The following is a 15,056-nucleotide window of genomic DNA, read 5'->3' on the forward strand; positions in this document are numbered from 1 at the left end:
AAAGTTCTTAACCCGAGGTAGTATTTCTTAACCCGAGGTAGTTCTTAACCCGAGGTAGTATTTCTGGGTTAGCAGAGTCTTTAACCTGAAGTGTATGTAACCTGAAGCGTCTGTAACCCGAGGTACCACTGTATTAGATATTTCCCAATTACATGATTCCTTTGCACCACACTCACAGTGACTAGGGTTCAGAAAGCATGGGGTGCTTTACGAACATGGTTTTTTATTATTTTAGTTGATATTTCTTTCTTTTATTTAATGCTGTGTGCACTCAAAAGCCCTTCGGTAGGTTAAATTGAAAATAAATTTGATAAATACTCACCTGGAAACCTGTAGGACCCGGGGGACCTTGTTCCCCTCTTTCTCCTGCTAGTCCCTAAAAAGAAACAAACAATTGCATTCTTTACTAAAACAGTAGGGAAGTTTATCATTTTTAACCACGCCCGCTACCTTGCATGAAAACCACTGCAGCTATTCTTCTGAAACTTGGCAAGATTTTACCTCTCAGAACATGGGCATAGCTAGGATTTTTGTTAAGGGGTCAAGCTTTTTTAGGGGGGCAAAACCTCAGATTTGTATTGATTTGGAGGGGGGCAGCTGCCCCCTGCCCACCCCCTTGGCTATGCCCATGTCTCATAATGAGATGTCAAGGCTGCAGAGTTAACCCAATTCTTCTCCCCCACCCAAAAATAAAATATTTTCACATGTGTGTGTTTGTATGTGTATGTAAAGCTACTCAGTACCAAAACTCTTGGACCTATTTGCCTGTAATTTGGTAGGCTTCACCCACCCAGGAGAGACAACTGGGTTTGAAAAAAAATCCCGAAATAGTGAAAGTGAAGGCACAGAGACTCATTCCCCCCCCCCAAACTGGGATTTGGACCAGACTCAAACTGGGCAGCCTCCGAAGAGTTACAGACAAAATCGGTCAGTTTTTCGAAGCATCAAATTGGGGTCCAAACTTAATCTTACAATATATTGCTTAAGTGTCAGTAGTCAATAGCAGGAATAGAATAAGACACCTGTTCTTCTAATTTTGACAAAGTTACAAGAGGGGGAGAAACTGGAAAGATTCCCCTAGTGATATTTGTAACATCTGCAGTCTTTATCTTCCACCTGCTCATACAACAGTCCTATGCCTCTTGGTCTTCACTCCAACCTACGTCACATTTTGACATATGTCCGTATTCATGAATGTCCCGTCCCATAATCCTTCTGATAGACTTATATAAAAAAACACAAATGTATCAGGGAATCAGACATATACATTTGTGTGGACAAATAGCTCAAATTATAGTCACCAAAGTAGAAAATTCATAGTATGACCAGTATTCTCACTTTGGGGAAGCATTCATGCCAAACAAGGGATACCAGAATAATTTACTCATATAGCTTTGCTTGGAAACTTACAGGCGGACCAACGGGACCAGCAGGGCCAACTTCGCCATCTTTTCCAGGAGCTCCCTAAAATAATATAATAAAAGAATAGTGATTTGGCGAACACATATGCATATGTGTCTGTGGCAAAGCGAAAGGTTGTTGTATTCAGACAATGAAAAATACTAAAAATAATAATACTTACTCTCTGCCCTGGGACACCAGCATTGCCTGCTTCTCCAGGTTTTCCAGGGTCTCCCTAATTTGCCAAAAAAAGGGGGGGAGTATATTATTTATGTTTCTATTATTGTAAGTCAAAATGTAGCCAGCTTGATATATCAGTGTAAACTATTAAGACACTAGCAGGACGTACACAGCACTGCTCAGGAATAGACAGACGGATGGATGGATGGATGGGCAGTCAGTTGGATAGCTCAGTTGGTTAGAGCATGGTGCTGATAACGTCATGGTTGCAGGTTTGATCCCCATATGGGACACCTGAATATTCCTGCATTGCAAGGGGTTGGACCAGATGATCCTTAGGGTCCCTTCCAACTCTACAATTCTATGATTCTATAGATATATGTTGGGATTTATAAAGGGATAAGGGAATTTGTTGGTTTATAGGGCCGTACATGGCTCCCATCCAGTGACCTGATGCTGGTCAACCAGGGAAACACTCAACCAGGATCCAGCCCCAAATTATTTTAAGGGATGTGACTAATTTTTAACTAGGGCTTTTTAAACCCTAGACAGCCAGGAGGGGGAAGCAGCATGAGATGCTACCATATTTTTCGCTCCATAAGACACACTTTTTTCCTCCTAAAAAGTAAGGGGAAATGTGAGTGCGCTTTATGGAGCGAATGGCGCTTCGCAGGAGAGGCTCTGCACAGAGAGGGAGAGCTGCGCAGCGCCCCTTCAGCGAAGCACCTCTCCTGTGAAGCGGGAGGAGGAACGGAGCCCCTTCTGTTCCTCCTCCTGCTTCATTGAAGGGGTGCTGCACAGAGACAATGGCAAGCACTGTCGCCACACGGTGGCCAGCATGATGCCTGTGGGAAGCCCACAAGCAGTATATGAGCATCATAGCACCTCTGAAAACTAGATGTGTCTTATGGCCGGGTGCGTCTTATGGAGCGAAAAATACCGTATGTTCCCCACCCCTGCAACCACCCTCCGCAGAGAGGAGGGCTACATTCTGCTGGGTGCTGCTCTGCAACATGTTCCCTGGACAGAACACAATGGCAAAGCAGACTCCTACAGGCAACAGGATTGCACCCTCGGTGAGCTGCTCCTGCACAGCTGCTGTATGTGCTTGGCAGCTGTGCAATGCTAGCTTGCCTTTCCATCTTGGCCCTTTCACTCTCCCACAGCATTGCCTCCAATACGTCTCATGGACCACTGAGGTTCAGGTCCCAGCCATTCCCACTGATGACAACTCCACCGGCTCCCACTCCATGACTGCTGTTTACCAAGCTGCCTTCAATGCAGTTTGGAACAGTTTGGTCCATCAAATCCCATTTCTCCATCTCAGGAACCATCGTGCCAAATCATGGACACTGTTAGGATTCTTTTCCCATGCTTGCAGTCATGGGATTGGGGTTTTTTTAATCACATGACTGTGTATGATCTCATTCCACAATGTGGGAAGTGACAGAGACAGGATGTTCATAACCATCCTCTGCTACCAGGTCAAGACTATCATGAATCCTACTCACCCAGCGTCAAGTAATGAGAGCATTAGGCTTATACTCAAAATTGCTGCAGAGGAGAAAATGCATGTTTCACATCACGATGTGAACACAGCATTTTCTGCTGGGGCCCTGGGTGAGTCAATTGATATGCTACCACATGATGGAGTACAGGTAAAGAAGGGATTGGTTTGTGCTCTCAAGAAATCCCTGTATGGTCTCAAACAAAATGCCCGGTGTTGGAACTCTAAACTAACAGAGACATTGTTTTCTCTAGGTTTTCACCAAGGCAAAGCAGATCCATGTGTGTTTGTCAAATATCTGCAGAGGTGTCCCAATCAGTGTAGTTTGGAACATTTCAATCCATCATCTTGATTCGAAATGAATCTGACCTTTCGCGAACATACATCACAATCCGCTCCTCGGTGTGGGAAATGGTTGTGCCAAATTTGTCAGTGTTATCTCCAGAGGTGTCTAAACCAGTGCAGTCTGGAACATTTTTGTTCACCATCGTTATTCAAAATGGCGTCCGATTGCACCCAAACATAGATGGAAGCCAGCTCCTTCATCTTGATAACCATGAGGACAAGTTTGACAATGATCTCACAAGAGGTGTTATAGACAATCATCAGACAAACCACTTTCCAAAATACCTTGTAGATAAAGAAATAATACATACACTACTGCCTTTTGGCCCAGGGAGACCCATGCTACCCGGCTGGCCTCGAATTCCTATTGGACCCGCTGGGCCTGGTCGCCCATCTTCTCCTGGAGCTCCCTGCAAAACAAAACAAAAACCCCAAGCATTTAATGCTGAAATATTAAACAAATTTGGTCCGGTTTCTTCCCTTAAAGACAGCCATGTACACATGGCCTTCAGAACCATTGCACAAACTACTGCAGAGCCTTTAAGGAATGCGGAAGGCAGAAAGATGAAAGAAATCTGAATCTAATACCTTCTTTAATGCAAGCCATGCAGTTGATAAGGAAAGGGAAGATAATGTTTTCATAACATAGGCTATAAAACAGGGATGCGGGGGAAACTGTAGTTCTCCAGAAGAGTTTGGGGCAATTATTCCAATATTCTTTACAGTAGTTCTTGTTGGACCAATTCCCCATTAGCCCCATGAACTGAGCAGGTGTATGTATTTTGTAGATTGCATTCTGTAGTTTGTGTTTCTGATTTCACATGCAGATGCCATAGAGACATAATTTAAATCATAGCAGTTTCAAGCATTAAGGGGGGGGACAGTTGTGAGTTCCATCATTATAATCTGTTGAATAAAAAAATCAAAGTTTAAATCATACAATAATTTTTAGTTGCTGCATTCGATGAGACACACGCATACGTAAGTGCGTATGCAAGACTGCAGCCGCAGATTATAACTATCTTTCATTAAATCCATCTGTGGTCAGTATTCAGTAGGCTATCCCATTCAGTATTTAAAGTGTTATATCTAAATTCTTTGGATTAGTGCTGCTCATGCATTTAATTTTTTTAAAGCATCCACATGACATTGTCAAAATGCAAGCTCATATTTTCCCTGATCAATCTGCATTTACGCTTTCTACAAAAAGCCCAGCGAGCTTTTTAAAAGCCATGACAACAACCCACCACCTGCGGCCAACAACCTTTTTGCAGTATCTGAATGACCCAATTGCAATATTATGCCCCCGTCTGGAAGCAGCCTTGGACTGACAACTTTAGCCAGCATATTCCCTATGTAAAGTAATATAATAATAATAATAATAATAATAATAATAATAATAATTTATTTCTTCCCTGCCCATCTGGCTGGGTTTCCCCAGCCACTCTGGGTGGCTTCCAACAAAAGATTAAAAATATATTAAAACATCATTCATTAAAAACTTCCCTAAACAGGGCTGCCTTCAGATGTCTTTTAAATGTCATATAGTTGTTTATTTCTTTGACATCTGATGGGAGGGCATTCCACAGGGCAGGCGCCACTACCAAGAAGGCCCTTTGCTTGGTTCCCTGTAACTTTGCTTCTCTCAGTGAGGGAACCGCCAGAAGGCCCTCAGCACTGGACCTCAGTGTCTGGGCTGAACAATGGGGATGGAGATGCTCCTTCAGGTATACTGGGCTGAGGCCATTTAGGGCTTTAAAGGTCAGCACCAAGTGTGAACCAAGAGGAAGTCCAGAGCACAGTCAACCAAATCCCATCCCCTAGAGATGTCTAAATGTACTTACCAAGGGTCCAGATTTTCCTTCTGGACCTGAAACACCTGGGTTCCCTGTAAGACCCTATAAAAGGAAGATATTACAAAACAGCATCCGTTTTAGCACTTGACTGCTAGATTCAGCTCCAAGTCACGTATATTCATAAGGCATATTTAGACATTTTCATAATACAGGGGGCAACCATTCCATGCAGGGGTTCCATTTCCAGCCCCCTCATTGTGCTCTGCTTTGCCCTGCCCTTGTTCTGCCCCATTCTACCCCTTTCTGCCTTTTTCTGGGTCCAAAAGGACCCACATGCCATCAATTGTGCATCAGCTGAATGCATCTGAAAAGGTCACCACCTGTATTATCACATTATTTTAGCTATATCACCATATTGAGCTATAAAAAAGACAAAGCCCTCCACAGAATTCCACAGACTGAAGAATTCTATACATCTATCTCTATATGATGTTCGGAATTCTCCCACTAAAACTTCTTTTACGTTACCAGCCAATGAAATGCCTAGCAGATTTTACAGCAGAAAATGTTGGTGGGCCTTCTCAAATCAGTCTAAGCTTCAGACGTCCTGAACTGACCATTCACCTCTGTCCCTTGGAAATGAGAAAACGAGTTATCTTACCCTGGCACCTGGGAGGCCTGGTTCTCCTGTGCGACCGGGATCACCTTGACTTCCTTTAGGACCAGAAGCTCCTGCAGGCCCACGTTCTCCTTGAGCGCCCTGCAAGGGAAAGCCAAGTCACATTAGTCAGTGGTGGACATACCGTATTTTTCGCCCTATAGGACACACCTTTTTCCCTCCAAAAATGAAGGGGAAATGTGTGTGTGTCCTATGGGGCGAATGCAGGCTTTCGCTGAAGCCTGGAGAGCGAGAGGGGTCGGTGCGCACCGACCCCTCTCACTCTGCAGGCTTCGCGGACCTCTCCGCAAGCGGCGGGAGCGCTCCCGCTGCTTGCGGAGAGTTGCCTGCATGCCGAAGCCTGCACACGCTGAGCTCAGTGCGTCCAGGCTTCGCGGACCTCTCCGCAAGCAGCGGGAGCCAGCGCTGGGCTCCCACGGCTTGCAGAGAGCTGCCTGTTTGGGGGCTGGGGCGGGGGAAGCTCGGGCCTCCCCCGCCCCAGCCCCGCGCCTGGGGGTGAAAATAATTTTTCCCCTTTATTTTCCCCCCAAAAAACTAGGTGCGCCTTATGGGACGGTGCGTCCTATAGGGCGAAAAATACGGTAATTAAAGGGAGTGTGAGTGTGTCTACCACAGGATTTTATTTCTGAGAGGTATATTACAATAAAGCCAATCCAGAATTCATTTAAAAAGCACTCGTTTTCCTCAGAAATCCTATTGGCCAGTGAAAAAAGGCCGAATAAAAATTCTGAAGCAAAAACAAAAATGTGGGCAAATACCTATGCACTCTAACATGTGCCCTATTAACAACATAGGAGTTCGTACAAATGAAGATGCGCTGAGAAGGGACAAATAACTATACAGTTGCACCTTGGATCCTGAACACCTTGGTCCTCAGCCATTTTGACTCCCGAATGCCGCAAACCTGGAAGTGAGTGTTCCGGTTTGCAAACGTCCTTTGGAACCCAAACTTCCGATGGGGCTTCTGCGGCTTCCGATTGGCTGCAGGAGCTTCCTGCAGCCAATCGGAAGCAGTACTTTGGTTTCTGAACATTTTGGCAGTCGAACAGACTTCCAGAACAGATTGTGTTTGACTTCCAAGGTACGGCTGTATATATGTCAAAGAAGTCTGCTTACCCTTAAAGGTCTGGCGGTATTGGGACCCAGTACACCTCTCCCTGTGCCAGAGGTGGCGAGCATCCCGGGGGGCAGAGCAGCGATTTCACCCCCCTCAGGGATGACACCCGGGGCGGCCCGTACCCACTGCACCCCCTTCCTCTGCCAATGACCTGTGCAGTCCGATGTGGTGCAACTGCAGGGGTTTCCCAGCCAGCAAGGAGCCAAACGGTCTTCCACGCCAGCCATTAAGCCGGATGCAAGCCTGCCTGCAAACTGGCCAATCATGGGCGAGCTAGGACACAGGCTCTTCCCGGAGGGTGGGACCAACTGAGCCTACAGGTTTCACTTGGGTCCTCTCCTTGGATATATAAGTTGACCTGCCTCTCCCTCCGCAGAACGTTCCTCATTGGGTCTCCCACCCGCCTTCCCTTATCTTTGGCAATTGGTGCTGTGCTTGACCTCGCGATAGGCATTGTTGATCACCGTATTCGGGGCTGAACAGGAATTTTCCACCACACCAGTTGGTCATGTCTGGTGGTTTTGCCTACCTCATAGCAATAGTCATAAGTTTGGCGGTTTAGGCATTGGGTAAGCCTTAGTCCTGGTCGGAGGGGAGGCTGTAGCCTCTGCCTGCCCCTCCTCAACTCAGGGGTATCCCATTATTTATTTATTTTTAAATGCATTTTTATTGGCTTTTCTTTAACATCAATACAAACAAAACAAATACAGTAAAGTTCCATAATCTTATATCCACTTATTTTCCATTGCTCTGCCGAGCGCAGACTTCCCTCCCTCCCTTCAGCAGGTTTCCATTTTACACTTTACTTTCCTCCGTTTCTTGACAATATCCTATCCACATCCTAAGATTTATTTTAATCCTGCTACAGTCTTTAAACTTCTACAATTATTACTTATATATTCCACAAATTTACTCCATTCTCTTCTGAACTTGGTTATGAATCCTGTAGGTCAGTTTTGCTAATTCCGCATATTCTACCATTTTTGTCTGCCACTCCTCCAATGTTGGTAGTTCCTGTATTTTCCATTTTGGGGCTACCAAAATTCTAGCAGCAGTCGTGGCATACATGAAGAACCTCTGGTCTACTTTTCCTATTTCTTCTCCTGTCGAGCCATGAAAGGGAGCTGCTTCTGTCCAGACATCCAGACAGCGGCTAGGCCATAGCACTCGTCAAGTCAGTAACCCCACAGGAGTTTTCCTGTTTGATATATGTCATAGGACCTCCATGTCATCGGGTTGACCCAATTTTTACTTCCAGTAAATATACTGGATATCAACGGTTGCACCCAATGCCTATGCCAAACATCTGACATCTGCAGTCAATAAATTTGTGGCCTGGTTTGATCCAAACCATTGCTGTGTGTCATTTCTTTGGATATGGGGCAGCGGGTGGCTGCGACACCGGGGCATGTAATTCCACCATGATAATCCAGCATTTCTACTAAGCCTACCTCCCATTATTAAGTGCCTTAATCTACATACTTCACTTAACTACAATGAACAGTCTTTCATGCCAACTTACCTTTGGTCCTGGCAAGCCATCGGAACCTGGAAAGCCACGATTTCCAGGAGGACCCTACAGAATCAAAGACGTGCCATTTATTTTTTTAGAAATGGATTAAATATCTAGACATTGCTTGCAAATGTTTATTGCTGTAAACCGCTTTGAGATTTTTCTTAAAAATATAAAGCTATATAGAAATTTTAAAAATAATAATATCAAAACTGCAGATTGCACAAATGTAAAACACAGATCATTTGTAATTTGGTAATTGCAAAGATCCATGACGATTGCTCCAAAAATTATGATGCGGGTGGTTCTTTAGGCGCAGACAACCCCCCAATTCAATATAGTTTGTTAAGAAAATTCCCAAACTCTGATCCACTGGGTCATTTCTCTATGGTAGTCTATCTTAAAGTTTTTATGTGTTTATATGCCTACCGCATTTTTAAACTTAAAATCCATCATTGTATATTGTTTTAAATGTTTGTATTGTTTTTGGGGTTGTAGTTCCATTTGTGTTTCACAAGCTGGTCTCTGACCGTAATAAATTTCATGTTTCATGATGGAGGTGGAGATGCTCCTTCAGGTATACAAGGCCAAAGCCGTTTAGGGCTTTACAGGTCAGCACCAACACTTTGAATTGTGCTCAGAAACGTACTGGGAGCCAATGTAGGTCTTTCAGGACCAGTGTTATATGGTCTTGGCAGCCACTCCCAGTCACCAGTCTAGCTGCCTCATTCTGGATTAGTTGCAGTTTCCGGATCACCCTCAAAGGTAGCCCCATATAGAGTGCATTGCAGTAGTCCAAGCAGGAGATAACTAGAGCATGCATCACTCTGGCGAGACAGTCCGCGGGCAGGTAGGGTCTCAGCCTGCGTACCAGATGGAGCTGGTAGACAGCTGCCCTGGACACAGAATTGACCTGCGCCTCAATGGACAGCTGTGAGTCCAAAATGACTCCTATGCTGCGCACCTGGTCCTTCAGGGGCACAGTTACCCCATTCAGGACCAGGGAGTCCTCCACACCTGCCTGCCCCCTGTCCCCCCAAAACAGTACTTCTGTCTTGTCAGGATTCAACCTCATTCTGTTAGCCGCCATCCATCCTCCAACCACCTCCAGACACAGGACAGTCAAATTGTCAGTTATTGCAATTTTACCACAGTAGTTTATAAAATGTGGGTTTTATGCTTCGGGAACAAAAAGAAACCAGCCTGGAGCTTTTGAACAGAATCTAGGCAAAGCTACTTAGGTCTTCGTTTGCTTTTTAATTTGTTTTCTTCCTTACCCTTTCTCCCACAGGTCCAGGAGGGCCAACTGACCCTGGGTCGCCACGAGGACCTCTTTTCCCTTCTTCACCAACAGGGCCAATTGGACCCTGAGGGCCGTGTGGACCCTAGAGGAGAAGAAAAATCAATTTTTAAAAGATATGCAAGTACCCATGAGTCATTCATATAATCAGGCATACAAAGACAAACATTCATTTCCAACACGACAGATAGCCATGGCTGTATGTTTAAAATGCTGTGTTTCCTTTTCCGTTTCAGCAGCAGAAGCTAATGTTGCATGAAGGATGCCTGAATGGACTGCATTTCTATAATAATCCTTTACGGTTGTTTCCATGCTTGCATAAATTCTAATGTTCCGGCAATTCTGGAACACAGGCCAAACAGCATTAGAGGGAATTAATTCTATAATTACTCAGAATTCTATCATTACTAATTGTGTAATATATCCATAAACCTTCCTTTCAGAACAAAATTGTGTTTCTGTATACACAAGCTAAATGAATAATGTGCATTTTCAAAACTCAGCTGTAAACATGGGAAGCAAATTCCTAAGCAACACAACGATCATTTATCTACAGAACAATTCCACCTACGTTGGTTTGGAGGTTAACTTTGATAGTAAAGCAGTGATTCAGAGAATCTACATGCAACTGGCAGTGAATAGGATCAGGTAGGTAGCCACGTTGGTCTGACGCAGTTGAAAGAAATAAATAAAAATTAAGTTTTTGTGTGCATGCACGCTTCTTCAGATACCTGAAGTGTGTATGCACATGAAAGCTTACACCCGGAACAAACTTAGCTGGTTTTGAAGGTGCTACTGGACAAGTGAATAGAATGTTAGGATTAGACTAGTGAGACAAGATTTCAAATTCCTGATCACAATGACCACAAAGATCTCAGGTGGTCTTGGTCAAGCCACTATCAACCAGTCAAACCAACCTCACAAGAGATAATAACTTAGGTTGAAGCCCCCCCCCCCCCATTTATGCTGTTCTCAGTTCCTTGGAAGAAGAGGAGAATACAAATGTGGTTGGTTAGGTAAGTAGGTAGGTATTTGAGTTTGTTTGTTTTTTAATGTACACTGTCCTAAGTGTCACCATTGCCTCCAGCTTGGAGAATTCAACATATCTGACACAAACACTAGTCAAAATCAGGGGTCCCGCAAATGCTATTGCTGATCATTTTTCATTGACCAGCAGAAAAAGCCATCTTGGGCACCCCAAAGTTGTATCTAAGGCAATCTTTCACCAGATTAACTACACAATGCATTTTACCTGACTATATTTTTGCAATTGTAAATAAAATTAAGTGGAGTTAGATTTGTTTATGAGCGGATGCTGCATGCAAGTGATACAGTGCAGTGTATACTTATTACGGATGTATTAACTATAACCAATCAGCATGCTTATGAAACCTGTGCATGTTTATTCGGAAGTAATTTGATGTGTTGTGCTCCCAGGTCACAGCCACGTCTGATCTTTTATAGTCAAGGTCATCTGAAGCCCTTGTTGACAGACGCAGTGTCAGAACTATGCAATGCATCAGCAAATTGCAGTAATTAGAACAATGTTTGGATTTACTTCTCTTGTGAGGCATTTGGTGTGGGTGTGCGTGTGTGGGTGTGCGTGTGTGTGGGTGTGCGTGCGTGGGTGTGTGGGTGTATAATACATACACACAAACACACACACACACACACATATAAAATGGAAAGAGCACAAGTTGCTCATGCATTTCCAGTTAATGAATCCATTGTTCTTAATGGAATTGTATGTTATATTTGCAGCTATTTTTTCCTTTAGTAAGGTAAAGGTAAAGGGACCCCTGACCATTAGGTCCAGTCGTAACCGACTCTGGGGTTGTGGCGCTCATCTCGCTTTACTGGCTGAGGGAGCCGGCATACAGCTTCTGGGTCATGTGGCCAACCTGACTAAGCCACTTCTGGAGAGCCAGAGCAGCGCATGGAAATGCCGTTTACCTTCCCGCCGGAGTGGTACCTATTTATCTACCTGCACTTTGATGTCTTTTGAACTGCTAGGTTAGCAGGAGCAGGGACCGAACAACGGGAGCTCACCCCGTCACGGGGATTCAAACTGCCGATCTTCTGATCGGCAAGTCCGAGGCTCTGCGGTTTAACCCACAGCACCACCCACGTCCCTTCAGTACATGGAGTTAAATTATGAGGTGTGTTTTTAAATCTTGGAATCATCCACTTAAGCAGAGTAGGATTCCTGAAGCCCAAAAAATTCCCAAGGTCAAGGTTAACATTGTTTCTTCAAAGCCAACAGGTGCAACAGATTGTGCAATCAAGTCTGAAGTATGTTAGAGAGGGAAATGTGTTCTTTTGAAAGAGGAAAATATAAGGATAGCTCCTAGAAGATATGTTTGGAAGACTTACCGGTTCACCTTTAGGGCCTGCTTCTCCTTTGAAACCGGGCACACCAGGATCTCCCTGAAAGTAAATATCTGCCATTAAAACAGTAATCAGTGCCGTTGGGTTTGTCAAGCATGATAGGGATAACACTGACCGATGATAACATTTAATGTTAGAAAACATTGTGTTAGATTTCTTTTTCTTTTTTAAGGAAAGTCATTTAAATAAAATCACAATGTTTTTTGTGAATTATTGGTAATTGGTTGGATTCTACTACAGTCCTGTCAACAGAAGCGTTGTACATTGACTTCCACTTGTGTATTAGGGCCTCCCCCCTCTCCTCGCCATCCAAAATTGGCTCAGGGGTTAGGAGAACCCTCAGAACATCCCGTAGGGTGAGGAGAAGAGGAATCATTTCTTCTGGCAAGCCAAAATGCTTGCACTGACTAAATGATCACCTTGGCACGGCGCTGAACTCCTCTGAACATCTGCTGATCTACTCTATATACCTCTATATACCCTGTTCTCAATGACACACTAGCAGTGACACTGTGACACTGAGACACCACTGTAGTAAATTGTATCATGTGTCTAATATTTTTCAGTTTAGTACCAGGATATAAATTACGGCTCATGTGCTATTTAACACCTGCGCAAATGTACCTCAGTCGTTCTGTAGGGCAGACAAATCGCTGTTTTGTCAAATGTCTGGACACTTGAACGAAATGTCTTTTACGAAAAGGAGGGGTCAGTAAAATAAAGGCCAATTGTCAAGAGCCACCTAGACTGGAGCCAGCAGCCTTTGTCTGCTGGGACACTATGAGGGTCAGTGGTTTGAGCCCCACTTTGGGCAAAAGATTCCTGCATTTCAGGAGCCCTTCCAATGCTACAATTCTACAGCTCTGTGTGCAGCTCCCTCCGTGTGGTGAATGACAGAACTCGCTTCTGGAAAGTAAAGCATTCATGGGCTCTGGTCAGCCAGGCTGGTCAATGGTTCCTCTTGAATAGTAAGAGCTGTGAGAGATTTCCTGTTGAGAAGCAATGGTCTCCCTGGCCCTGATGTGTTTTGATGCATTGCTCCATTCAAACGCTCGGCTTTGTTCCTCAGCTTTGACACTTGACTTTGTTCCTCAGCTCCAAGTCCCTAGCACCACTTCTGGTTCCAGGTTCTGGCTCAGCCCTGGTAGGAATATACCTAAGAATGATTGCCTCTCCATTTCATCGGTACTCAGTGATCATAGGCACTATAAGCTGGCAATAGCAACACCAGCACCCTGTAGAATATTGTACCATTTCCAATGTGAGGGGAACATCATTACCATTTGCCCTCTGATGCCAGGGGGACCTGTGCTGCCTTGTGGTCCTGGAGAACCAAGAGGTCCTGGTGAGCCAGGTGGACCTGAAGTGCCTGGAGAGCCCTAGAAGACATATAAATATGGTTGACAACATATACATAAGGAAAGACATGCCATCATCATCATCATCATCATCATCATCATCATCATCATATCACCACCTGGTTTATGCAAGAGTAATAAAAAAAATGTTATTTAGGGGAATTGAATTTAATTCTAAATTATATACTGGAAACGTGGGAGATTACAAGGGGTCAAAAAAAATGGATGTACAGTGCCATATTAGAAGCAAAAAAAACCTTGTTTTAATAATAATAATAACAACAACAACAACAACAACAAATTTTATTTATTCCCCGCCCTCCCCAGCCGAAGCTGGGCTCAGGGCGGCTAACAACAATCAAAATAATCCAACATTCTAAAAACCTTTCATTATAAAAATTAATTAAAATCAAATTGATGGCAACCATTAAGCAAAATTCTGTGCAGATTGCCAGAGGAGGGGGTCAGGCTGCGCCCTGACCAAAGGCCTGGTGGAACAGCTCTGTCTTACAGGCCCTGCGGAAATATGTCAAGTCCCGCAGGGCCTTAGTCTCTTGTGACAGAGCGTTCCACCAGATTGGAGCTGCGGCCGAGAAAGCCCTGGCTCTAGTTGAGGCCAGCCTAACCTCTCTGTGATGAATTGGAAGAGCCACAAAAAGATTCCATTGAGCACATGGATTGACAATATGGACAGACTAGCTACATACAAACGAATTGCATGTCAACGCAAATTAAGAATGGATAAATATGAAGAAATCTGGAAGGAATACTTAAGCGATAAGGCGGACAGTGGTGGGAAGTAGGGGGAGGAGAGGTGGGGAAATATTGTTAAAAAGGTGTAGTTATAGGTATATCAGTACTCAAATCTGAATTGTTAAATTGTGTTGTTAGTGTTATTGTGGTTTTTGTTGTATGTGTTTTTTGTGGTTGTTGTTTGTATTGAAAAAAATGATTAAATAAATTTAAAAAACAGCTAAAAAAATAAGGAAAGACATGCCACCACCACCAGCATCATCATATCACCACCTGGTTTTTGCCTGGTGCCTAAAGATATGGAATGAAGGCACCAGACAAGACTCCCTGAAGAGAGCATTCCAGAAACAGGGAGCCACAGCAGAAAGGGCCCATTCTCATGTTGCCACCCTCCAGACATCTCGTGGAGGAGGCACACAAAGAAGGGCCTCAGAAGATATCTCAGAGTCCAGGTAGGTTCATATGGAGAGAGGCGGTCCTTGAGCTACAGAAGTCCTGAGCCATTTAAGGCTTTCTATGTCAAAAGCAGCACTTTGAATTGGGCCCAGAAACTATTTGGTAGTTTATATGATCACTTACCGATGGCCCTTTTGTACCTGGGGAACCATCCGTACCGGGGGAGCCCTAAATGGAGAGTAAGATATATCATCGTTAGCAACAAGCTTCAGCATTCATTCACGCCTTCTTTGAAAAACAGGCAGCAAGAGGAAAATGTGCAG

At 44.2% G+C, this 15,056-nt stretch overlaps 1 protein-coding gene across 1 annotated transcript in view; it reads right to left on the reverse strand.

The window, feature by feature from the left end:
- The window catches only part of COL5A2 (collagen type V alpha 2 chain), a 187,401-nt gene that overhangs the window by 38,558 nt on the left and 133,787 nt on the right, over window positions 1-15,056 (reverse strand). Inside the window, exons 20-30 of the mRNA XM_081855923.1 lie at window positions 14,917-14,961; window positions 13,507-13,605; window positions 12,212-12,265; window positions 9,816-9,923; window positions 8,548-8,601; window positions 5,891-5,989; window positions 5,278-5,331; window positions 3,745-3,843; window positions 1,583-1,636; window positions 1,411-1,464; window positions 323-376 (exon numbers count right to left, since the gene is read on the reverse strand). Coding sequence (XP_081712049.1) covers window positions 323-376; window positions 1,411-1,464; window positions 1,583-1,636; window positions 3,745-3,843; window positions 5,278-5,331; window positions 5,891-5,989; window positions 8,548-8,601; window positions 9,816-9,923; window positions 12,212-12,265; window positions 13,507-13,605; window positions 14,917-14,961 — 774 coding nt within the window. The remainder of the gene's footprint in view (window positions 1-322; window positions 377-1,410; window positions 1,465-1,582; window positions 1,637-3,744; window positions 3,844-5,277; window positions 5,332-5,890; window positions 5,990-8,547; window positions 8,602-9,815; window positions 9,924-12,211; window positions 12,266-13,506; window positions 13,606-14,916; window positions 14,962-15,056) is intronic.

This window comes from Podarcis erhardii (assembly GCF_964252035.2).
Source record: "Podarcis erhardii genome assembly, chromosome: 1".
Lineage (NCBI taxonomy): Eukaryota > Metazoa > Chordata > Lepidosauria > Squamata > Lacertidae > Podarcis > Podarcis erhardii.